The following is a 23,775-nucleotide window of genomic DNA, read 5'->3' as shown; positions in this document are numbered from 1 at the left end:
TGAAATCACACTGGCCTCTAGAAATGTAAACATCAGTGTACTCTGATGTTGAAGCACTAAGGTGCAGGAGCAATCAGAACTCACCTACCAAGAATGTCCTCTGTACAGACTGCCTACTGAATCCCAGAGGTGAACCACTGCCTTTTCGAATGTTCCCATGTAAACAAGGTAGTTTTCAGTGGCCCAATCTGTGCGAGACTCTGGTTGGTTTTTTTTGTTTTGTTTTGTTTTAACAATCAATTTCCTGCCTCAAAAATCCCTAGTCCTATGAACAGAGAGAGAAGCCAGACCCGGTCTGGGAAGAAGCTCTCCAAATGTCCCACCATGGACCATCTGCTGTCACTTGATTGAAAGGAAACAAACTCCTACTTCGGCTACCTGCACAATGTCATTTCCCAAGGGGCAGTTCCCTTCTCCTATTCCATGCTCTCCAGACCTCTGCTCTCAGAAGGAGTGATGGCCTTTGTTTAAAGTTTATCTGATAGTCTTGGCCATGTATGATATTTCTGCCTATCCATCATCCCTTGAAAATCCAAAAATGACCAAGAAAACATCAGGGCTAGTAGTCTCCTTTTCCTTTCCTTAAATATGGTTTCAAAAGTTGACAATTCCTAAATTGTCTAGGGTTTTTGCAGAAGCTAAACAGTGATCATCTCAATGACAGAGTATTTTCAGTGTCATTTTATTGCATTTAACATAGTCTGTATCATAAACACTTGAGTGGCAAAGTATACCCAGCAGGGACATGATCAGACCAACTCTAATGAGATGATGTGGACTGAGACTAATTTAGATTGTAAACATTTGCATGAAAATGGGTACAACTGAAATGACTGGGTATCAGTTCATTCCCAAGTGAGGGTTAAATATTCGTCTACTAGTCCCGTTTATTGCCTCCATTCCCCAAACACATCATAATTTAAACAGAAAGGTATCTCTTTAACCTGCATCCGCAGGTACAAAGATGGCTTGTCAGTGATTTTTTTTTTTCCAAAGCGGCAGTTGCTCAATGTAATGAATGCTGATAGCTTAGAGTTCCAAAGTGTGTTTGGAAGGAATACTGTTGAGGTCCTGCAGCAAAAAAGGGGGGGCTTTGTTTTGTTTTGTTCCGTGTCTGCTGCCCCTGTGATCAGACCGGTTAGCAGCCACAAGGCACATTGGAACTTCTACCTCAGTATCGTGCTCTAAGACATTTCTAGATTTTTTTCTCCTCAAACTCTCTTTTCTCGATGGAAAAGGAAAGTTAATACATGTTTGTAGTTTCAAAAATATTAGTAGTTGCTAGAAATAGCAGCTCATACCTATAATCCCAACTCTTGGGAGGCTAAGACAGGAGGATTACCACCTGAATTATAGACCAGCTTAGGCTACATAGTGAGTTCCAGAACACCCTGGACTACAGAGTGAGACCTTTCCCCTCCCTTAACATATACTTGTATCACATATGTATAATATATAATATGATATACATAGAACAGTAAAGTCAAGGCTAAGAAGAAAAAGGGAACTCTTCCTGACTCCTACTTCCTGTGCTCCACCAATCCCTGACCTTTAGAGTAATTTTTGCTCGCTATTTGGATAGACATTTGCACAGGTAGCTGCCCTGGGTGCTGTGCTTTGTCTATCTTAAGCACACCTACTTAATTTGATGCTCATAGGACACACTGCACACTTTTGTGTATCTTTATGGATGTGCCTTGTAATATTGTTACCATAGAACTTGACATTTGGCTTTTTCTGTCTTCAAAATACTCTGAAACTCAAGATCAGAAAAGTGTAGAAATTGTATTAGTCCTGGCATCTTAAGCAAGAGTTGATGAGATGAGAATAGAGGGTAAAAGGAGGGTAGCAGGGGGGTAAAACATGACCCACTCCCCGGGTGCCTTCAGGTGTGTCGTCCAGTTGTGGAATAAGGCTTGTGTCCTCAGCATAAAGCATACTGTGATGAACTTGAACTGTGCTCAGTGTTAGTATGGTCCAATGGCTTTAGCATTTTGATCCTGGCTTTAGCATTTTGCAACTGGAGATATCCAGCTCTACTTAAGAGCAGGAGGACTTGATTCAATTTTCTCTTAAGCTCCCCCCAAAAGGGTGTTCTTCTCATCTGTAAAATTGAGAAAATGGTAATAGCCATGGTCATCCCTCACTGAATTGCCGTGAAGTCAAAGTGATTAAAGGGGATCTCACTGTGGTGATTAAGATAGCATTGCTCAAGGAAGGGACTGCATCACTCAGGCTGGTTATGATGGGAAAAAATCATGTCAAGAATGCCTGACAAAACCCAGTTTGTGATTGTTGGCCACAGCCTACAGATGGAGGAAGCCTGAATATATGGCCGTTCTACATGGATCAGGCACACTCAACCCTTTAGGCTTAGACATGGTTTACACCTAGGGATATAGATAGGTGTCCCTAAATCCTTAACCATATGAGAAAGAGAACTGAACCTCTACTTACTGGTTCATATTGCTTCTGAGGAAGTCATGGGCTATATTTATCTCCATATCTATAATAATATGGATAGACACTTACACATTAGCACTAATCGTAGAAACTTGCAGAGCGAGGAGTGTATCCTGGAACTCATTCTAAGTGCTTAACATTTCCACTTACTGGATGCTCACCGCACCTTACAAAGTTCTGACATTGTCCCACTTTTTAAGTTAACCATAAAAACTCAAGTTTAAAACTATGAACTTAAATGTTAATTGACATTAAATTACATTAAGTAACTTGTTTTTCGTGATAGCCTGGAAATGCCAGAGCTGAAAAACAGGATCCAGATTAAGAAACAGAGGTCCAGAATAGCCCATAAGAGTCTATCATGGGCTGCAAAATCCTAATCACATGACCTGTGATACTTGTCAAGTCCTAACACTCAGAGTCCTCCAAATCAGCTTTTAAATCCAATCTGCCATGAATACTCCTCAGCCTCTAGGCATCACTATTCTGCATTTAAGTCATTTTTTTCTACAAATGAGAGAATATCATATTTCTAGTCTAGGCATTTTGTTGGAAATGACGAAATTTCATTCATTTTAATGTGTGAATGATATTCATAGCGTACCCCATTTTCTTTATCCATTCAGCCATTTGTGAACACCTAAGATAATAATCTATCTGGATCCCATTCCTTGCTACCTATTATTTTGCTTGTTCTCTTCTCATCACCAAGAATGGCTTTCCCTCAGCCTCACAGTTCTGCATGAGCTCTACTTAGTGTCTCTTTCAATGCTGATCTTATAACGGTAGATTATAAGCTTCTCCACAGCATCTAGAAAGAACAATGCACAAGCCCACAGGAATTGGCTGCACAGTGTTTTCTTCTCCAATAGTCTCTTCTTCCCAGCCGAGTGAGATGGGAGCCTCAGTAGGGTAGGAATCAAGTGAATTACCCTTCATACTCGAGTCAGTGTAATCTCTGTGAAGATGTGCTTCTTGATCCCCAGAAGGCTAATGGATACCCGATACATTATACTGCTTCATTACCTATATGTGGGCCTCATATCTAGGCATCCATTCTCGATAGCCCTTAGTCCTGACCTCACCTTCAAACTAGCCATGGCTGGTTTTCTCTTTTAAGTATTCTATTTCCTTTCTTTTTGCATCTGAAAGAGGACAAGCAACTGGACTATTTACTCAGATTATGTTCAGGTTTTATGATGGTTGCCCCTCTGTTCTTTTAAATCAACTACAGGTTCTGGGCTTCTTGTTTTTCAGGGATGCCAAGTCCCCACTTAAGAGTGGACCAGACGGCAGCACACAGCAAGAGCGAGGGCTCAGTGTCCACCATGATGGCCAGGAAGAAGCCAAGTGCAGTGGACAGTGTTGCAATCCCTTCAGCCCCGGTGTTATCTCTCCTGGCTGCATCTGCAGCAACATCAGATGCAGGTGAGTGCTTTTCACACACTGAAGACAGACACTGAAAAAATCCCCTAGTCGTGGGGGTCAATGACATCCCAATACAGTGTATATGTGTGTGAAACTGTCAAAAACCAAACTGAAGGTCCAATACAAACGTCCCGGTAATAAATCTAATAAGTAAATAAAAGTCAACACTGAACACCATGGTGACTGTCTGTAATCCTGGCACTCAGAAAGTGAAGACAAGAGGATCAGTAGTTCAAGGTCATCCTCCACTACTTATTGAATTTAAATAAACAAACAAGTAAATAAACTTGTAATAGCAAGGACCAGTGGCTGAGAGTGTGACTCAGTGGTAAAGTACTTGTCTGATATTCACAGGTCCCATCCATACTGCCAAAAAAATTAATTGGTTAATTAATTTAAAGTAATTGCAGGTTGAGTATCTCTAATCAGAAACGCTGTACCCAGAAGTGATTGAGAATGCAGTGTGTGGGCCATTTGCATATACAAGTTAAGATATTCAACAATTTTATTTAGAACTTCTAAAGAAGCAAATTCAAGACAGTAGATAATGAACTCATCTATCCTTTAAAGTCCTTCTCACCAAGCTGTCTTTGTTTGTTCAGTAACACTGTACATCAGCAGGGCATGGTCCTTCTCATCCGACCAAATGGTCATGTGTCAATCGACTGTCTTAACTGTCTGTCAACACAACTGGGAAACCAGGTCATGGCTGAGTGTGAGGTGACTCAGTCCCAAACCACCAAAAGCAGGTGCCAGAACCAAAACAACTTGTGGTGATGCCACTAGTTGTCATTATCGCCAAGTGAGTGCTGGGAAGAAAACCTCACTTCTGTCACGGTGCAGATCTGCTGTTACCCTGAAGCTAAGGATAAGGTGGCTCGTGTTCTTACCTCAAAGCAATTTTAATAAGTTAAAAATGCTAAGGTAAAAAGCAACTAGAAAAATCGAAGAAAACCTTTAAGGATCTCTTTGAAAATAAATATTTAAGGGTTGCATGTGGCACATGTCCAAGGCCCTTCCTGCCACCAAACACCAGGAAAAACAAAATGCATTTATCTATTGAGATATCTTAAGTCTGAGGACGAACAAAATTCATTTACATTTCATATATACTTCATAGACTGTTTTGATTATTTTAAGAATTTCACAAATTAGTACCCTGTATTTTCAATGTATCTCCTCCTCCTCCCAGGTCTCCCCCATATTCTCCTCTCAAATACATGTTCTCTTTTTAATAATTTGTTATTATGTGTATGTGCATATGTGTGTGTTCTATTAAGTCTAATTACTGTTGCATATATATACAATATATACATTTATACATACATAAACATATGTGTGCATATGTGTGTATATATGTATATATGTGAATGTAGGGTTGACCCACTTGGGCATGGGCAGTCTATCAAGGGCCTGTCCCTGAAGAAAAGTGGCTCTTATTCACTCTCCCACCATCTGCCCGTACCTCTCCACCTAGAGAAGGGGTCTTGTGATTCCTTCCTCTCTCCACACTGGGATGTTGGCTATTGTGGTCTTGTGCAGGCAACCATATTGTTTAGAGATCTTGAGTGTAACATCTCTGTCATGTCCAGAAGACACTGTATTGTAGCTATCCTTCCAGTCCTCTGCCTATTACTGTCTTTCTGTCGCCTCTTCCATGATGTTCCCTGAGCCTTGGCTATGGATGATGTTATCCATGTGCCATTTGGTGATGGGCACTCCAGTCGCTTGTTCTCCGTACATTAAATAGTTGTGGATCACGATAGTAACCTCCATCTGCTGCAGGGGGAAGTTTCTTTGATGAGGAGTGAGAGCTTCACTTATCTAAGGCTATAAGCATAAATATTTAGAAGACTGAATCGGTTTAACGAAATGGCAGTAGTGGGTTCTCATGTATGGTCGACGACCTTTTCAGCCATGGGTTCTTGGCTAGGTTTACAATGCTATTCTTGAGTTCCTTCTATTGAGTGGAGTCTTAAGTCCGTAAGACAGATCTTGATTAATCCCAACATATTGGTGAAAGAATCCACTGCTGGTCCTATCTTGCCCAGCTGATCAGTATAGCAGTTTGAAGTTTTGCAGCTGGGTAGGACCGTTGAAAACTTTTCTCCCCTGGTGGCTATTATAGCACCTTCCAGTACTAGAAGAGCTAGCTCTCAGGGAGGAGGCTTCCAGAGCAGGACCAGCTTGACTTCTCCAAGTCCTGTGACCAAAGTGTATGATGTCTTAAGCAAGAGAGTCTTACTATCCAATTCTGGCAGGCAACCAAGAGCGATGACAATAGTCTAAATTGTTTGGGGGTCACACAGACCCTTCTCAATGAACATTTGAACCTCTCCTGGCACTGAGAGTTTGTTTAATAATTATATGGCTTCTGGGTGGTGGGGAGTCATTATAGAATTTCATTTTTCTTTACAGCTGAATATAATCCTCATGTATATATGTACCCCATTCATTACCCATTCATCAGCTGAAGGGCATTTAGAATGTGTCTATTTCTTACCTATTGTGACTAGGGTAGCACTAAATATGCAGGAACAAGGATCTCTGTAGTCCATACACTATTTTCATGCAGCTGTGTTTTGGCTGAGACCCATCCACGGAGTCAGGGATAGAATGGTCCATTTGCAGTTTCATATCAGTGCCCCTAAGTCTAGAATTCTGAAGTTCTTTGATTTAAGGTTTGCAGATTAGGGATGATTAACCTGGAACCTTGTACCCCTTTTATCCTTTTCATGATGCTGGGAATGGAAGCTAGGCATCATGCATGTCTGGCCGGTGCTTTATCACTACTCCAATAAGGCCATACCTCCTAACAGTGCCACTCCCTTGGGGGGCATTTTCTTTCATATCACCACATCCCACTCCCTGGCCTCCATAGGCTAGTAGACATATCATAATGCAAAACTGCATTCAGTACAACTTCAAAAGTCCCCCTAGTCTATAACAGTCTCAAACTTATTTACAAGTCTAAAGTTCAACGTCTCTTCTGAGATTCACGCAATCTCTTAACTGTAATTCCCTATAAAAATCAAAATCAAAGAAACAGATCACATACTTCCAACATATAATGATACAGGATATACATTACTGCTCTAAAAACATAAGGAAGGCAGCATAGTGAGGAAATACTGGACAAAACAAGACTGAAAAACAGCTGGGCAAACTCTACTCGGCATCTCCGTATCTGATGCCAAAACGCTCTTTGGATCTCCAACTTCTTTCATCTTTGTCGACTACAACACACTTACTTCTTTCTCTTTGTCTAGTTCTACTCCCTGTTAGCAGCTCTCCTCAGTACATATAGTTATTTATTAAGTGGCGCAGTATTATTCGTTAAGCAGTGCTGTTTACCATGGGAGAAAAGCAATGAGGTACAACAAAACCCAATATAAGAGTTTATTAAAGGAAGGGAATAGGAAAGATGTGCAGAGGCCTATGGAATGGCCATGCAGGAAGAGAGGGGAGGAATAAGTAGAACCCTCTTTTATAGGTTCCTTCCCCGAACATGCGCATATAGGCTTACATAGCTACGCCACACATGCACATAGTTTATGTGATCACACATACACAGATTAAGTTGGAGGTAAGGCCCTGGGATGACTAAGCATCTTGCAGCACATGTATGGTCATGTAGCTAAGGGAGAGGCTAGGAATTCTAACATGTATCCCACAACTCTGGCTTTTTGTTTTTGATTGTTACCATCGCTGCCTAAGCTTAGCTATCCTGGAACTTTCTCTGTAGACCAAGCTGGCCTAGAACTCAAAGGTCTGCCAGCCTCTGCCTTCCCAGTGCTGGAATTAAAGGCATGCACCCCCACACCTGGCTCTAAGATTTTCTTTAGTTGCTTTTCACAAGATAGAAATTTAGCTGGGTGGGATCTTGCCCTGAGGTGACCACTCCCTTTATTCCATTTCTCAATCTGTTTATGTCCTTGAACATAGGATTTAGCTCTGTTCCACTTCCTGGTGTCCCTTTTTAAAATCTGCACAGTTTGTATTTTTATTTGTTCAGCTTGCTCCTTTTCATTGTAAATCTTCATCAGAGTTAACACTAATAACCACATGACAGAGTCTATACCAGGCTATCTTGAGATTTCTTCTGCCAGTGGAATTAATCCAAAACTCTTGACTTTAGCCTCAGGCAACTTTTCTGACAAGGGCAAAAAGCAGCCACATTCATTACCAAAATATCACAAGAATGATCTCTAGGCAACATACTAAAATTCTTCTCCTTGGAAACATCTTGAGCCAGCCCCCCACAGTTCAGGAGATCACACTCAGCACCACTGGCTTCCATGCTCCTACTAGAATAGCCCATTAAGCAGCACTTAAAGCATTTCACTGCATTCCTAACCCAAACTCCCAAAGTCCATATTACTCCAAACAAAAACATTGTCTGGCCTAACACAGCAATACCCCAGTCCTTGGTACCAACTTCTGTCTTAATTCTGGTTTAGTCCATTATTGTCATGGCAAGAAGCAAGGCAGCAGGCTGGCAGACATTGTGCTAGAGAAGGAGTTGAGAGTTCGTACATCTTGATTCACAGGCAAAGGAAGTGTTCTGTCTCATTGGCCATAGCTTGAACGTATATGAGCCTTCAGAGCCCACCTCCATATTAATACACTTCCTCCAACAAGGCCACACCTACTCCAACATGGCCATCTTGAACTGTAAGCCAGCCCCAAACGAATGTTTTCCTTTATAAGAGTTGCTGTGGTCATGCTATCTTTTCACAGCAATAGAAACCCAGAATTAAGACAGAAGTTGGTACCAGGAACTGGAGTATGGCTGTGATAGGCCAGACCATGTTTTTGTTTGGATGACATGAGTCATTTTGTTAGTATGTCTTGATTCGCAGGCAAAGGAAGTGTTCTGTCTCATTGGCCATAGCTTGAACATATATGAACCTTCAGAGCACACCTCCATATTGATATACTTTCTCCAACAAGGCTATAACCTCCTAATAGTGCCACTCCTTTTGGGGACCATTTTCTCTCAAACCACCACAGTCACAGAAAAATGGAAGAGTCTTGATGGACTAGTGGCACCTCTGTGAAGGGGCATCCAGGCAGAGAGAGCTGTGTGCAGTGCCACAATTGGGAATCTGTGAGGGAATAATTTGAACTAGAGCAAAAGGTTTGGAATGTGGTCTGCACTATTCACCTTGAAAATGCAATTCAAACTCACTGTTTATGCACTGAGACCTCTCTTTATGGATTGAAGAAATTTCTTCAATTTTTTACCTTTGCTTGCCAAGCACAGATATTTCCCAGAGGCCAAAGACAGGTGGTCCACAAATCCACCGCCCCCCCTGCACTCTTGCATTCAGTGTGAAAGACAGTGTTGTTGGGATCCCATGCTTATATGGGCTTACCTCTTCTCCTTGCATCCAGCAGGTAATTTACAAATATGCCAAACAGCCAGAAAAGCAGGTGGGTATTAACGCCCTCAGTAATCAGAGCTAAGCCAAAACTCTCCTGTATCAGGAGGCAGGAACAGGCTATTTCATTCTGGCAGTATGAAAATGAGACCCTCATGAGAGTCGCATAGATTTGGTTGATTTCCGGTCTCAGGCTGCAAGGCAGATCTTTTGCAGAGAAGCAAGCCAGCGATCTCCCCCAGGTGCTAGAAGGCAGACCTTCGTGAGATCCTATTCTTCATAGACAAATGGCTTCCTCCAAACCTGGGGGAGTTGGGAACACACAGGTGGGCTCATAGCCAACATCCTGCTTCACTCCATATGTGGAGAAATGGATGTGTCCTGAGATTCAGAGATCTGCCTGAGGTCACAGAGTTGGCTTTGAGTCCAATTTTCTCATCTCCTGCCTGATTTTTAGCGAACCCCCACCTTTCTCCTGATCAACTGCAGATTTCTTTCTGAGCTGTGAGCCTCCACTTGTTGGGAGAGCAGTTAAGTGAAACTCATCATTCGTTGGGAGAGCTAGCTCTAATTCAAACCGAGCACACGGTAGGCAGGTAATTTTGATCTTACCTAATTGCATGCTTCTGCACTACCCAAGCATGCTTCTCATGAAACAATTCACTTGGTTCTTGTTTATCCCCTTTCATCTCTCCCTGCAAACAAAATAAACTTTGAATTGCTTGGTGGTTTGTGAAGAACTTTTTACACATAATTCCCTAGTGGGTTATCATGTTTACAGGATGGTTGGGGAGCCAGACAACTTTTAGCTAAAATGAAATTAAGAGTTAAATTAAATGGCCTACAAGGCAAAACTTTAACAATATTTCTATTTGTTCTTGGAATAGTTTATGCATGTATTCAATGTATTTTAATCATATCCACTCCCCACTACCTCCCTCCAGCTACTCCCAGGACCACTTAACATGTCTCCTTCCCAATCCCTGTTTAAACAAAAGAAGAAGAAAAAGAAAAGGCTTTTCTGATCAAGGTTGAAACCAGCATGAATCTGTAGGTATAAATATGAATGCAAAATTAGTTTAGGAACACACTTAAATATTAGAAGGTACTGAAGGAATTCAAATAATTAATTGATTCTTTCACTTTGAAATATTGGGTGTTCATCTACCTACAATACTTGAGCACATACAGAAGATGCTCATTAGATAATCTGAGTGAAATAATTGGTTGAGAGGCAGGAACTGTATGTTTATCTGGTGCTGAACATAGTGAATAGACATCTAAGAAAGATACACTGGATCCTAAAACCACTTAACAATAAAGTGGAAAACATTTGATAACGCATTAGATGCTGTTGGTAAACATTTGCCAAATAATTAGCCTGGAGTCCAACCAGGACTTTTTCCAACATGTGATCTTGAGCTGTCATAGGAGAATATTTCCCACCATATTTTATATACAAGCATTATTATATGGGAGAGAAGATTATAAATCAAAGTTTAAATAGGGTGCATTCTCTAGCTAAAGTGTGTAAGCAGTTGGATGAGCACACGTCAAAGGGAACTCCCCAGTAGTTTTGTTTAAGGCAAATTTTCAGTTTCATGGAGTGTGAGTCACATGGTGATGGCAAAGTTATTGACTGATAGGATGGGCAGAGGAGCAGATGCCTGAGAGAGTGGCCATCATGAGCTCTTCGAGGGTGGAAAGCCGGGGGGAGCCGCCGGCGCTCTAACAGGCCAGCCTGCGTGATCACACTGCTCAATAGCTATTGATCTGCTGCGGCCAAAGAAGTCTAACTCAAGGGAAAGCGGCATCATTATTGGAAGTCATTAGGGCTAATGCAGTGAAGGCTTCGATAAGGTTTGTTCAAAGTGATGCAGAATTTGAAACAACTTTCTATTACACTTGCCCAATAATGATTTAATAAGCATATTAGATAATCTATACCTGAGTAAGTCAGGCTAATTTTTCTTGTCTCTGCATATCGATATAACTTCTCAGGGAGGTCATGCAGTGGACAGAGAAGTCATGATTTCACCTCAGAAGCATGGGTTTTTATTTTTCTTCTGTCATATTTAGGATGAGACCATATTAATAGTACATCACAAATCATATAATAAGAAAAATCATCAAGAAAAATCAAAATAGTAAGGTTGTTCTGGTTCTGTGCCACAAAGTCAAGGCTAGAAGGATGGAAATAGAATATATACTGCTGTTTCTGGTTCCATCTCTCTCCCTACACACAGAAAGACAACAGGAGGAGATATACCCCCACACACACACACTCACCTCACACAGAGACATATGTATATATGTAGAGAGAGGTACCAGGAGACGCATATACACAGAGAAACATACCTCAGACATGTGTATGGAAAGTGATACACATACATATTAGAGAGAGGGAGAGAGAGAGGCTGACTCAACTTGGGACCAAAAAGGATGTCACCAACCAGTCTCGTGCTCATGGTGTACCTGTGAGTGCTAAGACTGAAACAAACAGTTCTGAGTATCTATCTGTTTGGTATCAAAGCTACTCAGTTACTCTCTCAAGCTATATAATCTTCCATGTTCAACAATAGAGCAGACAATGAATAAGTGAAAACACTTAAATCTCACAAGACTATTCACCTTTTAGGTGCCCTGCTTGTCATTGGGGAACTGACATCAGGTAAACAATTTAGTCATAAACCCAGCTTTAAGGCACAGTCAAAGCTGACTCCACTTGTAACCAAGAAATCTTAAAACAGCCTTAACTTAAAAAGAAGAAGAAGGAGAAGAAGAAGAAGAAGAAGAAGAAGAAGAAGAAGAAGAAGAAGAAGAAGAAGAAGAAGAAGAAGAAGAAGAAGAAGAACCCTTATGAATGACAGTATGAGTTCTTGATTCTAATAGTATGAGAATGGAATGTAGTGTGCTGGCAGCCAGAACATGATGACTGTAGAAATTGCTTCTAGCTCCCAAGTCTTCAACAACTGAGTGTTCCCTTTAACACCTGTGTCTTTTAGAGGGTCTTTGCAAACAACAATGCACTGGTGTAAAAAGTAATAGGAATTTGAAGATGTGCAATCCTTTATTTCACATGTTTTTTGTTTTATATACAATCATAATATGAAGCCCTTAACCACAGCATCCTTCATGGATGATTTAGCCAAAGGCCTTGTCTTTCAAAAGAGCCAATGGAACCAATAAATATGCAAATTAATAACGTTTGGAACATCTGAGAGCCCTAGGTCCAAACGTCCAAATGTTGAGGAAGTCTTCAGGTTGTAAAAGTAATACCTGATAAGCTGAAACAAATCACTTAATACATATGACGGAAAACCACCATCCAGAGAAAATAAAGTCTAACATAAAAAACTGTGATCAAGTTGTCTAAAATGTACTATCCATGGGCCTGTGTTAAAGCATCCCCAAAATGATTCTGTGTTTGTCTGGAAAGCCCGATGGGTGTGGCAGGTTTACAGAAAGCTGCCATCCACTGGCTCTAGGCCACTCCATGTTCTAGAATGACTGGAAGATGCTATGACCCCTTAAGGGCTACATCAAAGCCAAAGGCTTTCTGAAAATTCTTGACAATTATTTCTGCTCCACCTTGAGAAAATCAGTCCATGTTGTGGTTTGGTTTTGTTTGCTTTGCTTTATTCTGGATATCATAGAGCCATACGTGGCAAAAGCTATAAGATTTCTGGGAAGAATTCAGTTCTCCAGCATCAGATCACCCTCCTCCTGTCCCCTCACCCCATTTCCATCTCATTGCAACTCTTCACTTTCAGACCATGATTTTCAAAGGATCCCTATTATGCTGGTTAGTTTTTGGTTTTGTTTTTAAATTGACACTAACTGAGACCTATCTAGTAAGAGCAAATCTAAGTTGAGGAATTGCCTCCATCAAATTGATCTGTGGGAAAGTCTGTGGGGAACTTTCTTATTAATGATTGATGCAAGGGAAAGGCCCAGCCCACTGTGGGCATTGTCACTCCCTAGCAAGTGGTCCTGAGTGTAAGCTATAAGAAATTAGGCCATGCAAGCTATGGAGAGCAAGCCTATAAGCAGCAGTCCTGTTCGGCCTCTGCTTTTTTTCTGTCTCCAGGTTCCTGCTTTGAATTGCTTCCCTATTTTGCCTTCATGGTGGACTAGAAGCTGTAAGATGAAATAAACCATTTCCTCCCAAAGTCATTTTTGCCATAGTGTTTACCACAGCAATGGGTAGCACACTATGCAGCAACCTACCAGCTCTTTAAAGGATGGAAGAACATGCTGATCAAGACAGTGCAAAGGGGGAATAGAGGGAAAGGCATTGGGATTGGTGACTGTTGAGTGAGATTGGTCAGTTAGTGTCCTAATAAAAAGCATATACGCATTAAAATATAGACTTCCAGAACTTGAGTCAGAAAGCAATAGCCAGTCCAACAGAGACACTTTTTCCGAGGTAATGAATAGCAGGCATGGCGGGAAGAGTAAAATGGCACACACCCTCCCATTTGCTCTGTCTGAGTTCTGGCTGAGTTTTATTATGTGGTTACGAAACGCTTCCGTTGGACATGTATATTCTGACTTCATATTGTCTGCACTTAAAAACTGGGTAATGTGCACCCTTGGTGTTCCTATCTGTAAAATGGGGAAGAAGTACCACCTAGTGTAGAGGATCATGGTGAAGAAAACTGAGGTAACACCTGTGGAAATCTTAGAGGATTAGGACAAGTTCAGCCACTATGTGCTGCTGACAGTGTTATGACTATTATTCTTATTGGTACTATCTGTTTTCTACCCTTAAGGATTTTTTCCTTCCTTTTTATTCTTCTTTTTTTTGTGTGTGTTTATTTTATTTTATTTTATTTTATTTTTTTGAGACTTGGTTTCTCTGTATATCCCTGGCTGTCCTAGAACATACTTTGTAGACCAGGCTGGCCTTGAACTCACAGAGATCCACCTGCCTCCATCTCCCAAGTGCTGGGATTAAAGGCGTGTGCACCACCACTGCCAGGCTTAATGTTTTCTTCATGTATACCCACCCATGTCATCTGAATGCTAATTTGTGATGGTTCTTCTCTGGCACCCCTTTTATATACATTCCTACCCACTCCGGGTCATTGAACACCACAGCTTTCTGTTTCCTTGGCTCCCCATAAGCCCACTGTCCATTGATCTCTACATTTAGTACAGTGTGCCTACCCCTGCACCCTACATGGGACTGAATCCAATCTTCAGTTGTCAGACCTTATTTAACCTTTAAAAACCTCAGTCCTTCGGGTTGAATTGGCAACAAGATAGATGATCATCAAATAATAGTTAAGATTTAGTAGACAGCTGCTTTCTGAGACAATGAAAAAAACGAGTAAGTGTAAACTGAACACACACGCTAGCCATCATGCCAATTAGTGCTATGAAGGAATGGCTTGCCTTTCTACCTTCCCTAAGTATTAGAAACAGAACCATTCCAATAATATCAGCAGAAGGTGACCTGGGAGACACATTGGAACATCTAGTTTTCTTGTTCAACAATGCCAGTCCAGTTTCTGATTAACCTTCCTGGTGACCTCGGGGAAAGTTATTTTTAAGTAAAGAGTCTCAGATAGGGCCTGAGGAAAATGGCTCAGTGGGTAAGAACACCTGCTCTGCACACATGAGGCCCTGAGTTCAAATCCCTATCACCCATGGGAAAAGCCAGAACTACTGGACATTTCTGTAACCCCAGTAATAGGTGGCTGAAATAGGTGGAACCTGGGAGCTCACTGGCTGGCAACCTAGATGAAAGTGCAAGCTTCCGGTTTGGTGAGGCCATGTCTCAAGGCAATAAGTCCTAGAGAAAGACACCTAGTGTTCTGCCCACATGAACTCACAAGCCACATACCTACACACACACACACACACACACACACACACACACACACACACACACAGCTTTATATACAATTAAAAAAAAAAAACTTGCTTTTCCAGAAACTCGGAGGAGGAATGTGATATATAAATGTGCTCTATCACTCAGAAGTAATATAGAATTTTCCTTATTAGCCACTCTGTAAACAACTCAAAGTCACCTTGTCCTGGGCTGCTCTTTATTTCCCTCTGTGGCAGCAATATGAATTTTCCTGGGCACTCACCATTCTGTGTTTATAGTCACTGCATTTGATGTGCACTGGACAGCCTTTCAGCCTCCCAGACCCTTGGAATAAAAGGAAGAGTATCAAGGACCCAGAGCACTGCTGTTGCACAATTCACTAGTACCGTATGGTATGAAGAACTTTATGCAATGCTGGTGCATACTAGATACTCAATAAATGTACCGGGACTTGCTATAGCTAATTATTTTCTCTCCAAAACTGAGATATTTGAAAAAAAAAAGAAGAAGAAGACGGCAGGTTTAATGACAGGTTTGAAAGTGCTGTATCTGTAAGAAGTTTAACTCAATTTATCTCTGAATGCATCATGCAGATAACGCTCCAACCACCTCATGCCAGAGTCAGACCCTCTTAAAAATAGAGTAATGATAATAATACATTTTATCTTATTCCCAGTGATAGTATCATTCACGCCTCCATTGAAGCCCAGTGGGAGGTTTGGCTGTGAGGCATCAGACACAGGGGGAGTCAGGTGCGATTATTGTAATGAGGACTCCACACTCAGAGAATGTGGAAAGGAAAAGCTCCCATACGTGAAGTGATTTCTATTAAGATTCTCATATCAAATATTCAAGCTCTTCTTTCTAAATGAGAGAGAAGGAATGAAGACCCTTCCAGGGGCAGATTATCTACAGAGCAGGAGGAAAGGGCACAAATATTTTATGACCAGTGTGGAGATGAAAGTGCAGTGTCTGCCTTGCTCACTGGCTTTTTCTATTTCCAGAAGTCTAATTAGATTGTTGGTTTAATGGTGGTGAGATAATTTAGTGGCAACTGAAAGCAACTATGTTAATGAGAAGGGGCATAGCACTTTGTGTTTCCTGTAATTAATGGAGAGTTTAAAAAAAAAAAAGAAAACGAAAGAAACCTCAGTTCCTGTGAAGTTGGTATAGTGCACCCAGCTGTTGAAAGAGGGGCAAAGTCTTCCCTTCTCCTTGCTGCAGAGATGGCCCCAGGCAATGTGGAAGAAATGTGTAATAATGGTCATTAAGAATGATCTTGCGTGATCCAGGCATGCTGTAGTCAGCTGAAGAAAGCAGAGAGAGATGGGGTGGAGAGGGGAAAGGAGGCAGAGAGAGAGGCCTAGAGTAAGGCCCATGGGACAGTGAATCCGTACTTATTCATGTACTCCCCGTTCTCCTGCTGCTGGGGTCCCAGCACATCTCCCCCAAGGACATCTTTCTCCTGGTGCTTACCCTGGGAAAGACCAGATAAGACTGGGTCAGGATAGAACAACAGGACCTTTGCCCACCTCTTCATGATGGACGTTTAAAAATGAAATATGCAAAGGTTAGAAATATTACCTGCTTGGGGAGCTGGAGTCTTGCACTACAATGAGGTGGGGTAGTATCTGCATTTATAATTCAAGGATGAGATTACTCTGGAGTCCTCATTACAATCCCACAGTCCTTTTTGGTTCTTATGTATGTCTGTGAGTCTGACTGGCACCTCAGGTCTCTCAGTTACCTCATCAGGAAAATGGAAACAAAGTAATCTCTGCCTTCTCTGTGCCAAGGAAGAGCTAGAGAAACAGAACTACTAAGAGGGCGATGCCCTCTTACTAGAGTGCCAGCTGAATAAGTGGGAAGAACTGAGTCACATAACCAATGCCCATGTTTAAAAAAAGTAAAAAGTCAGGCAGAGTGGCACTCACCCAGAATGCCAGAGCTGGGGAGGTAGAGACCTGGGAGACCTGCGGTTCATGGGCCAGCTCATCTAACCCAATCAGATAGTGTGAAGCCAGGGGCATATTCTGCCTCAAAAACTAAAGTGTGCTCAGTGCCTACAGAGATGAGGACACACACTGGAATGCATGCCTCCTCCTGTGGGGATACCCACACACATCTGGGTATAGCTTAGTTTTTACCTGTTTGAGTGTCAGTTTGGGCTTCCGTCTGGTTGTATAGAAATATCAGTGCATGAAGATGAAAGAAATTTCGGACCAGAATAGGGACTGATTCAAATTACAGAATAAGATCATTCTGACGGGCAGGAAACGAAAGCAAAAGGGGCAGCTGGCAGGGCAGTCATTGTAGTTTTGGCTGGCCTGTAATCTTCTAAGTTAATTAGGAATTGCTAGGTTTTTGAAACTCAGATTCTGTGGCACCTTTGTACTTAAGTTCTTGCCTGGCAGCAAATGGCTGGAAGATGATACATTTGAGCCATTAGAAGGAGGCTATTTTCTTGAAGTGACTATGTCCTCCATCCCTAACCACCACCTTCCTTTACAATCCTTAGCAGTTTTCTGCAGTTGACTATGACTGTTCTTTAGCTAAACTGACGTGACATCAAAATGCCTTCTCAACATTGGTATTTATATCCACAGACAAATGCCACTCTCTGCATTAAGCAGAAAGGCTTCTCTTTACAATGAACAATGAATGCAGACTCTTAGCTATTCAAGGTGCAGAGAATAAGGGATGGTTGTGTGCTCAGTCATAAAAAGGATGTTTATACCATCCCCTCTAAGGTTAGGGAATGTCACTGGAGAAATTAAGAGAAAGAAGAGCTGGGGGCTATCAAGAAGGGTTTCAAAATGCTCTCATCTAGACATGACATAGACATTGCAGTCATGGACTCATAGCATCAGGGGTTATCTACACAGGGTCTTCCCAATGCTGAGCTTGTCAATAACCACATATGGATGGAAGAAGGACTCATGGAACTGAATTATTAACTACTAATAGATTCGGGGGCAGTCATTATCAGTACATTAGATATGTACTCACTAGTAAGTTCACTAGGCTCCTTTGGAAAGTTACAAACCCACGGTCACTCAGAAGGCCCTGGTTCAAATCATAAAACAAGACAATAAAGACATGAACAGAGGGAAATAGACAGAGCATAGGGGGAAGGAGAGCTAGAGCAGTCTAGCTGGGTGTGGTGATGTGCACCCAGGAGGTAGAGGCAAGAGCTTGACAGTAGCTACAAGGTGTTAAGAGAAGCTAGTAATGAAGGTGATCCAAAATCATATATACACTTGTGAAATTTTCAAATAACAAATGTAATCTCAAAAAAATTAATGTAAAACCTATGTATACATATAGGCATGCATACATACATACATATATATTGAGTTTATCACCTAAAATGCTTGGAACCAGAAGGGAAATGTGAAAGTGTGTAAAGTGAATCAAAGCAGTGCGCAGGATCACTTAATCCAACAGAAATTATGTGTAAATTGCAGTAATATTTTTTGGTTATTTAATTATGGAATTTGTGGTTTACAGATGACTTTGACATTGTAAATTGGAAATAATGCCACAGTGCCATCAACAGTAGAAGTTAACAGGGAGATTTAGACTTTTCTTATTCCTTGTCTTCTCTTCTGTCCTAAGGAATGATATTATACAACTGGCTTTGAAATAGGAAGGTGCTGGTTGGGAATGGTGGCATATGCACTAATATTCACTCAGGAGGCAGAGGCAGGGGAATCACTGTAAATTCAAGGCTAGCCTGCTACACAGTGAGTTTCAGGAAGGAAGGGGAGCTTTTTGAGTTATTAATCCATGACTTGATAGATATGAGCCCTTCTTGGGAAAGTAGCTGACCCTGAGAGGTCTCAGTTTCCATCTCTATGCAGAAGGGATGCTGAGATCCTCCAGTGGTCACTGTCATGTTAGAAGTTAGAAATGTCCTCTGCCTAGGTTTTTCTAAAATGTAAGTTCCTTCCCCTTCCTGCCTTGTTTCATTCCAGGGCATGGAGAATGCATCCCATTTACCATGTGTTGTCTACGACACAGTATGCATCTGACAGACACAGTCACTGAGCATCAGTGAGAGCCACCTACATCTCCACTAGCAAAGAGAAATCATCCTTTTCATCCTCACTCTCCCACCCAGATGCTTAATTTTTATCTGTTCTTCTAATGACTTTTGGAATGAATCCTGTTAGTCTATTTTATGAAGTCTGCTTTTGAAGGGGCCCCAGGAATGAACCTACCTACTTCCACTTCTCATAAGGGTTGTTTTTTGTTGTTGTTGTTGATTTTTTTTTTACCCTTCCTGTTAAAGAATCCTCCTGCCTGATAATTCTATTCCCTTAAATATTTCTACAACAAGAGACACCAGATGGTCTTTATAAGACAGAAAAAAGTGAGTGTGTGTGAATGTGTGCTTGTAATGGACAGTTTCAAAGATAGAAAAGTTATTAATGGGGGGAAATGAAACTGTGTAATGGTCTCAACAAAGTATTCGTACACTACATGGCCTGAATCCAGGATTTGCCCCAGGGAGATGACAGAACCCAAAACAAAAGAAAAGGTCACTATTGTCTGCCATTTCAGCAAGGGAGCCAGATCCACACCCCAAGTGATGTTGCTGGGAGTTTGGCAACAGCTTCATTGCTCAAAAACATTCTCCCAGGAGATGCTGCTCTGTCGAGCCAGAAGACATTCACAGAAGACTCTCTCTGAAATCGACTTTTGTTAGTAGAATTCCACAATCCTGGTATTTTTCTCATGCAAGTTGCCAGAGCTAAGTGATTTGGGTTTTACATATGGAAAGTTCATTTTGTTGTGTAATTAATAGGAAGCAGTCTTTGGAAGCTGATGATCCAGGCCCTTATTTATACGAGAGCATATGTCTGTGTTTTGTTTATGACTCACTCTTACTCTGTGCATTGTAACTTGAGTTTGTTTACACTAACTTTTCCTAGAATCCAGGCCTTATGGTTTAGTAGCCAATAATGTAGAGTCTCTAAATGAAGAGATGAATGAGCTTTTCCCTCTGAAATTGTCAAGACAGGAATCTGAAATTAGTGAAACAGTATTTGCCGTGCTGTCTGTCTGAGCTTATGGGGGGGGGGGGGGGTCTGTAACTCTTTACCAAGCAGAGTCCTGCTATAATTTTTAGGATGTGAATATATGTCAACTTGTCATGAAAACATATGACCCCCTCCTCTCAATGAGACATTATAATTTGGACCCAAAGTTTTGGCAATGATAAAAAGACCATCCATGGTGGAAGCTAAGTGTGTGCCATGGTGAAGAGATTTGTGTGAAATTTTGATATAACCGTCTCTTTTCTGGTAACCTGAAACTGTTCTTTAAAAATCAAGTCTTTAAAAAAATCCAGTCCCCTGCCCCTCTTCCTCCCTCGCTTGCTTCTCCCATCTCTCTCTCCCCCTCACTCCCCAGTCCTGTGTGTATGTTTTTAGATCTGTATTTTGGGGAAGGTGCTCTATATGTGAGTAACTTCTTGGCGTTAGATAATCAATATGAAGACTCAGTTTCTATCAATCTATAACTTTATTAAATTCAAGCTGGTTTCTTGGTGACTTGTCATGCATTCCAAACTTTTTTTTGTAACGTAAACCCATTTCTCCCATGGAGTAGACTGGATGTCTGTCTGTATTTCACAGTACTTGTGGTCCCAGGCCTGAAATTCTAAACTTACTGACCCTGTGAGGAAGGTGACAAACCACTGAGGTATGTGAGGCTCCCTTTAGAACATGCTGGTTCTCATCTCCCTCCTAACATTCTTTTACTTCCCATGGACAGATTCTACAAAGTAGATGGTGAGTTCTAGATGAGGATAAGTCTGCTTGGATTGATTTCAATTCAAGGAAGTGAGCTGAGTTCCATGGTCGTCCCTGTGAGAAAGGCTCAGAACTGAGTACCTGGCTCGGGGCTTGGCTCAACATGGGGCTCCTTCAATATTTGTTCTGAGAATGAAGGAGAAAAGCTAACACGTGGTCTCGGTTCAGTAGGAAGACCCGGTGTAAGAGGGAGGATAAATATTGCTGAATTCTACAATGCAAATACAGGGCAGATTGTGTGCTGCTGTTAGAGAGAAGCCAGCAGGGTGAAGGAAGCAGGAGAGTTAACATTTGAATGGAAGGCCAGGACAGCTTTCAGTCTTCCTGCCTCAATTCATAAAGACTGGGCAAGATGTGCTAAGATGTAGGATACTGATTAAAAAATAATAAAAGTTGGAAAATGCTTTAATATTCAATTGTAAGTGAATTCCGGGGAGATTTGCAAGCACAAGAACCAAAATGAGTATTATTTGGCATTGTATCTTTTTTCTTTTCCTCACTGGCGCAGCAAAGTTGCCTTTGGATAAAGGAAAAGTGAGAAAATTTTCTTCCTATCTAGCACCAGAGGCAATATCTTCTCTGACACTTACAGAAATAATAGAATTGGACACACACCTGTAGGCCATGCGTAGTTGTTGTTTCTGGCTCCATCCATCATCTGCTAGGCAGACAGATGCAACTATATGGGAAAATCTAAAGCAATGGATGTAATCACTGATTGTCGTTACGAAGAATGCAAAGATATCCTAGTGTATAAATTGATATTTTAGTAAAAACATCATGCATTTGAGTTACTTGAGTCAGGCCCACAAGAGTTAAAAGGGCAGTCATTAACTCTGACGTTATTCAACCCTTTGGAAAAAAAATACCTCAAAATCTGGCGGGGGTGGAAATGAAGATTAATGTGGTTCAAAACACAGAACTCAGGACCAATAAAATTGAACTTTGCAAATTTAAATGAAAGGTTTGCAGCTATGCTCGGCAACATGTCTCCACAGCAGTGCTCATGTTTGGTGGTAATGTGTGTTGAAGCACTTGCAGGAGCCGTCATTTCATATGAGCTAATAGTATGGGTGCTATTGAAAATACCCAATTTTTTTAAGTGTGGCCTTCAATAATGTAAGTGTCGTACTTTTTGATTATAGAAATTAATCAGCTCAAGCTTTTGATACTAGCACTTCATATATGCAAAATTGGTTTAATTGGGTAGTAACTTGAGAGAAACTTTAGTAGATCTGAAAATCTCTAGGGGCGAGTCATCAAAACAGAATGTAGTCTAGAATTCATCTTGTAGAATACACAGATGAAGGATTTAGGGATGCTACATCTAGAACAGAGACAATCTGGTAGTGTGAGCCCTTTTACAGATTTGGAAGTAAAGATTTCTCCGGGAGAGTCAGAGTTTTATCTGTAGTCAGAGAACTGTGGGGTGACCAGTCAAGACTAGAATCTAGTCCCTCCGAACTTCCAGCTCAACGGCTACTGTAAGGAAGCCAATAGGAAGCCTGAATATTGCATAAATAAGGTTACTTTTTTAAACCAGAAAATAAAGCAAGACCTGTAGTTTCTTACAATTCATGAACTTCAAGCACGGTCAGCAAGGATTTACTTTACCTCATCAGGTACATACAAGATGTAGAAATATCCCTAAAGTCATGGTGCTGCATATTTTGTCTCCCTTGTGTGTTTTTCTTTCTTTTTTTTTTTTTTTTTCAAAATTCAGAAGAGAAAAAAAAGCCTCAAAGTCAGGTGAGAACATACATGTAAAATATCACATTATATAAAATATTGTATTTATGGTTAAAGATAACATTATGCAAGATTCAAGAGGGAAAAAAAGAAAGAGCCTCTTGGGAGAGTGTGCCCAACCTGATGTCTTGCTTAACTGGGAAGCTATGAAGTTTAAGTGATTTATCACAAGCCTCGTGGCATTGACTCCATTCCCGTCCAGCTCCACACTTCTCTCCTCGGGGCTTCTTTGTTTTTGTTTTTGATTCAGGGATGGAACGTAGGACCTCACCCATGAAATTTTATAGACCCTTGACTCCTTTTGTGCCTAAGAAGTTTTTACACAACTCTAAGTTTATAGGTATGCAAATCAAATATTTGCAGATCAGAAATCAGAAATTTATTTTCAAATAATTCTTTCATGTCTTAATTTACCATTTATTAAAGACAAAAAGCAAGTTCATGTACTAATAAGGTAGATGTGCTTGTCTATTTTTACATAGCATTCACTCCCATTTGAATATCTGATGCTCTCAGAAGCAGATCAACTTCATCATTTCCCACTGTTGATGGGTGTTTTCATTTTATGACCATCAATGCTGAAAACACCGATTTACATAAATACCTCGTATGAAATGGCAGAAGTCTGTTTAGGGTATTTTAGAATGGCTGGGACTTCTGTCCTAATCTCAAGCCAAAATTCATTGAAGATTTTTGTTGTTGTTGTTGTTGTTGTTGTTGTTGTTGTTTTACACACAAGTCAGTAATTTAAAAGCAAATTTTGAAATCAAGCTTTCTAATTCAACACAATTTTATACATCTAATATAATGAATACAAAGATACACTATTTGGATTCAAGCTCTCCAGAAATGATGGTAAGGGAATACCAAAAGTCTTTGTTTTCTAAAACTAAAACATGATGCATGTGTGAATGCAGAAAACTTTTATATATAGTATAAACAAATGCAAATCCTAACACATAGCAGGCTCAACTCTGATCCCAGGTGTTTCAGAAGGCTTCCTTGATTTGTATGATGTGATGTCCTGTGTAATACAGAGTGCACATGTGGTGGGTTCAGAACCAAGGCTACGGGGACCACCAAGTGTGGGAAA

General features: G+C 41.0%; 1 protein-coding gene across 1 annotated transcript in view; it reads left to right on the top strand.

Annotated features, from left to right (window-relative positions):
- The window catches only part of Setbp1 (SET binding protein 1), a 363,269-nt gene that overhangs the window by 323,846 nt on the left and 15,648 nt on the right, over nucleotides 1-23,775 (top strand). The window contains 1 exon segment of the mRNA XM_028871988.2: nucleotides 3,721-3,891. Within this exon segment, the coding sequence (XP_028727821.1) occupies nucleotides 3,721-3,891 (171 nt within the window).

This window comes from Peromyscus leucopus, chromosome 19, assembly GCF_004664715.2.
Source record: "Peromyscus leucopus breed LL Stock chromosome 19, UCI_PerLeu_2.1, whole genome shotgun sequence".
NCBI classification, from domain to species: domain Eukaryota; kingdom Metazoa; phylum Chordata; class Mammalia; order Rodentia; family Cricetidae; genus Peromyscus; species Peromyscus leucopus.
Note: the sequence above shows the minus strand (reverse complement) of the source record. Positions and strands in the feature narration are given on the sequence as shown.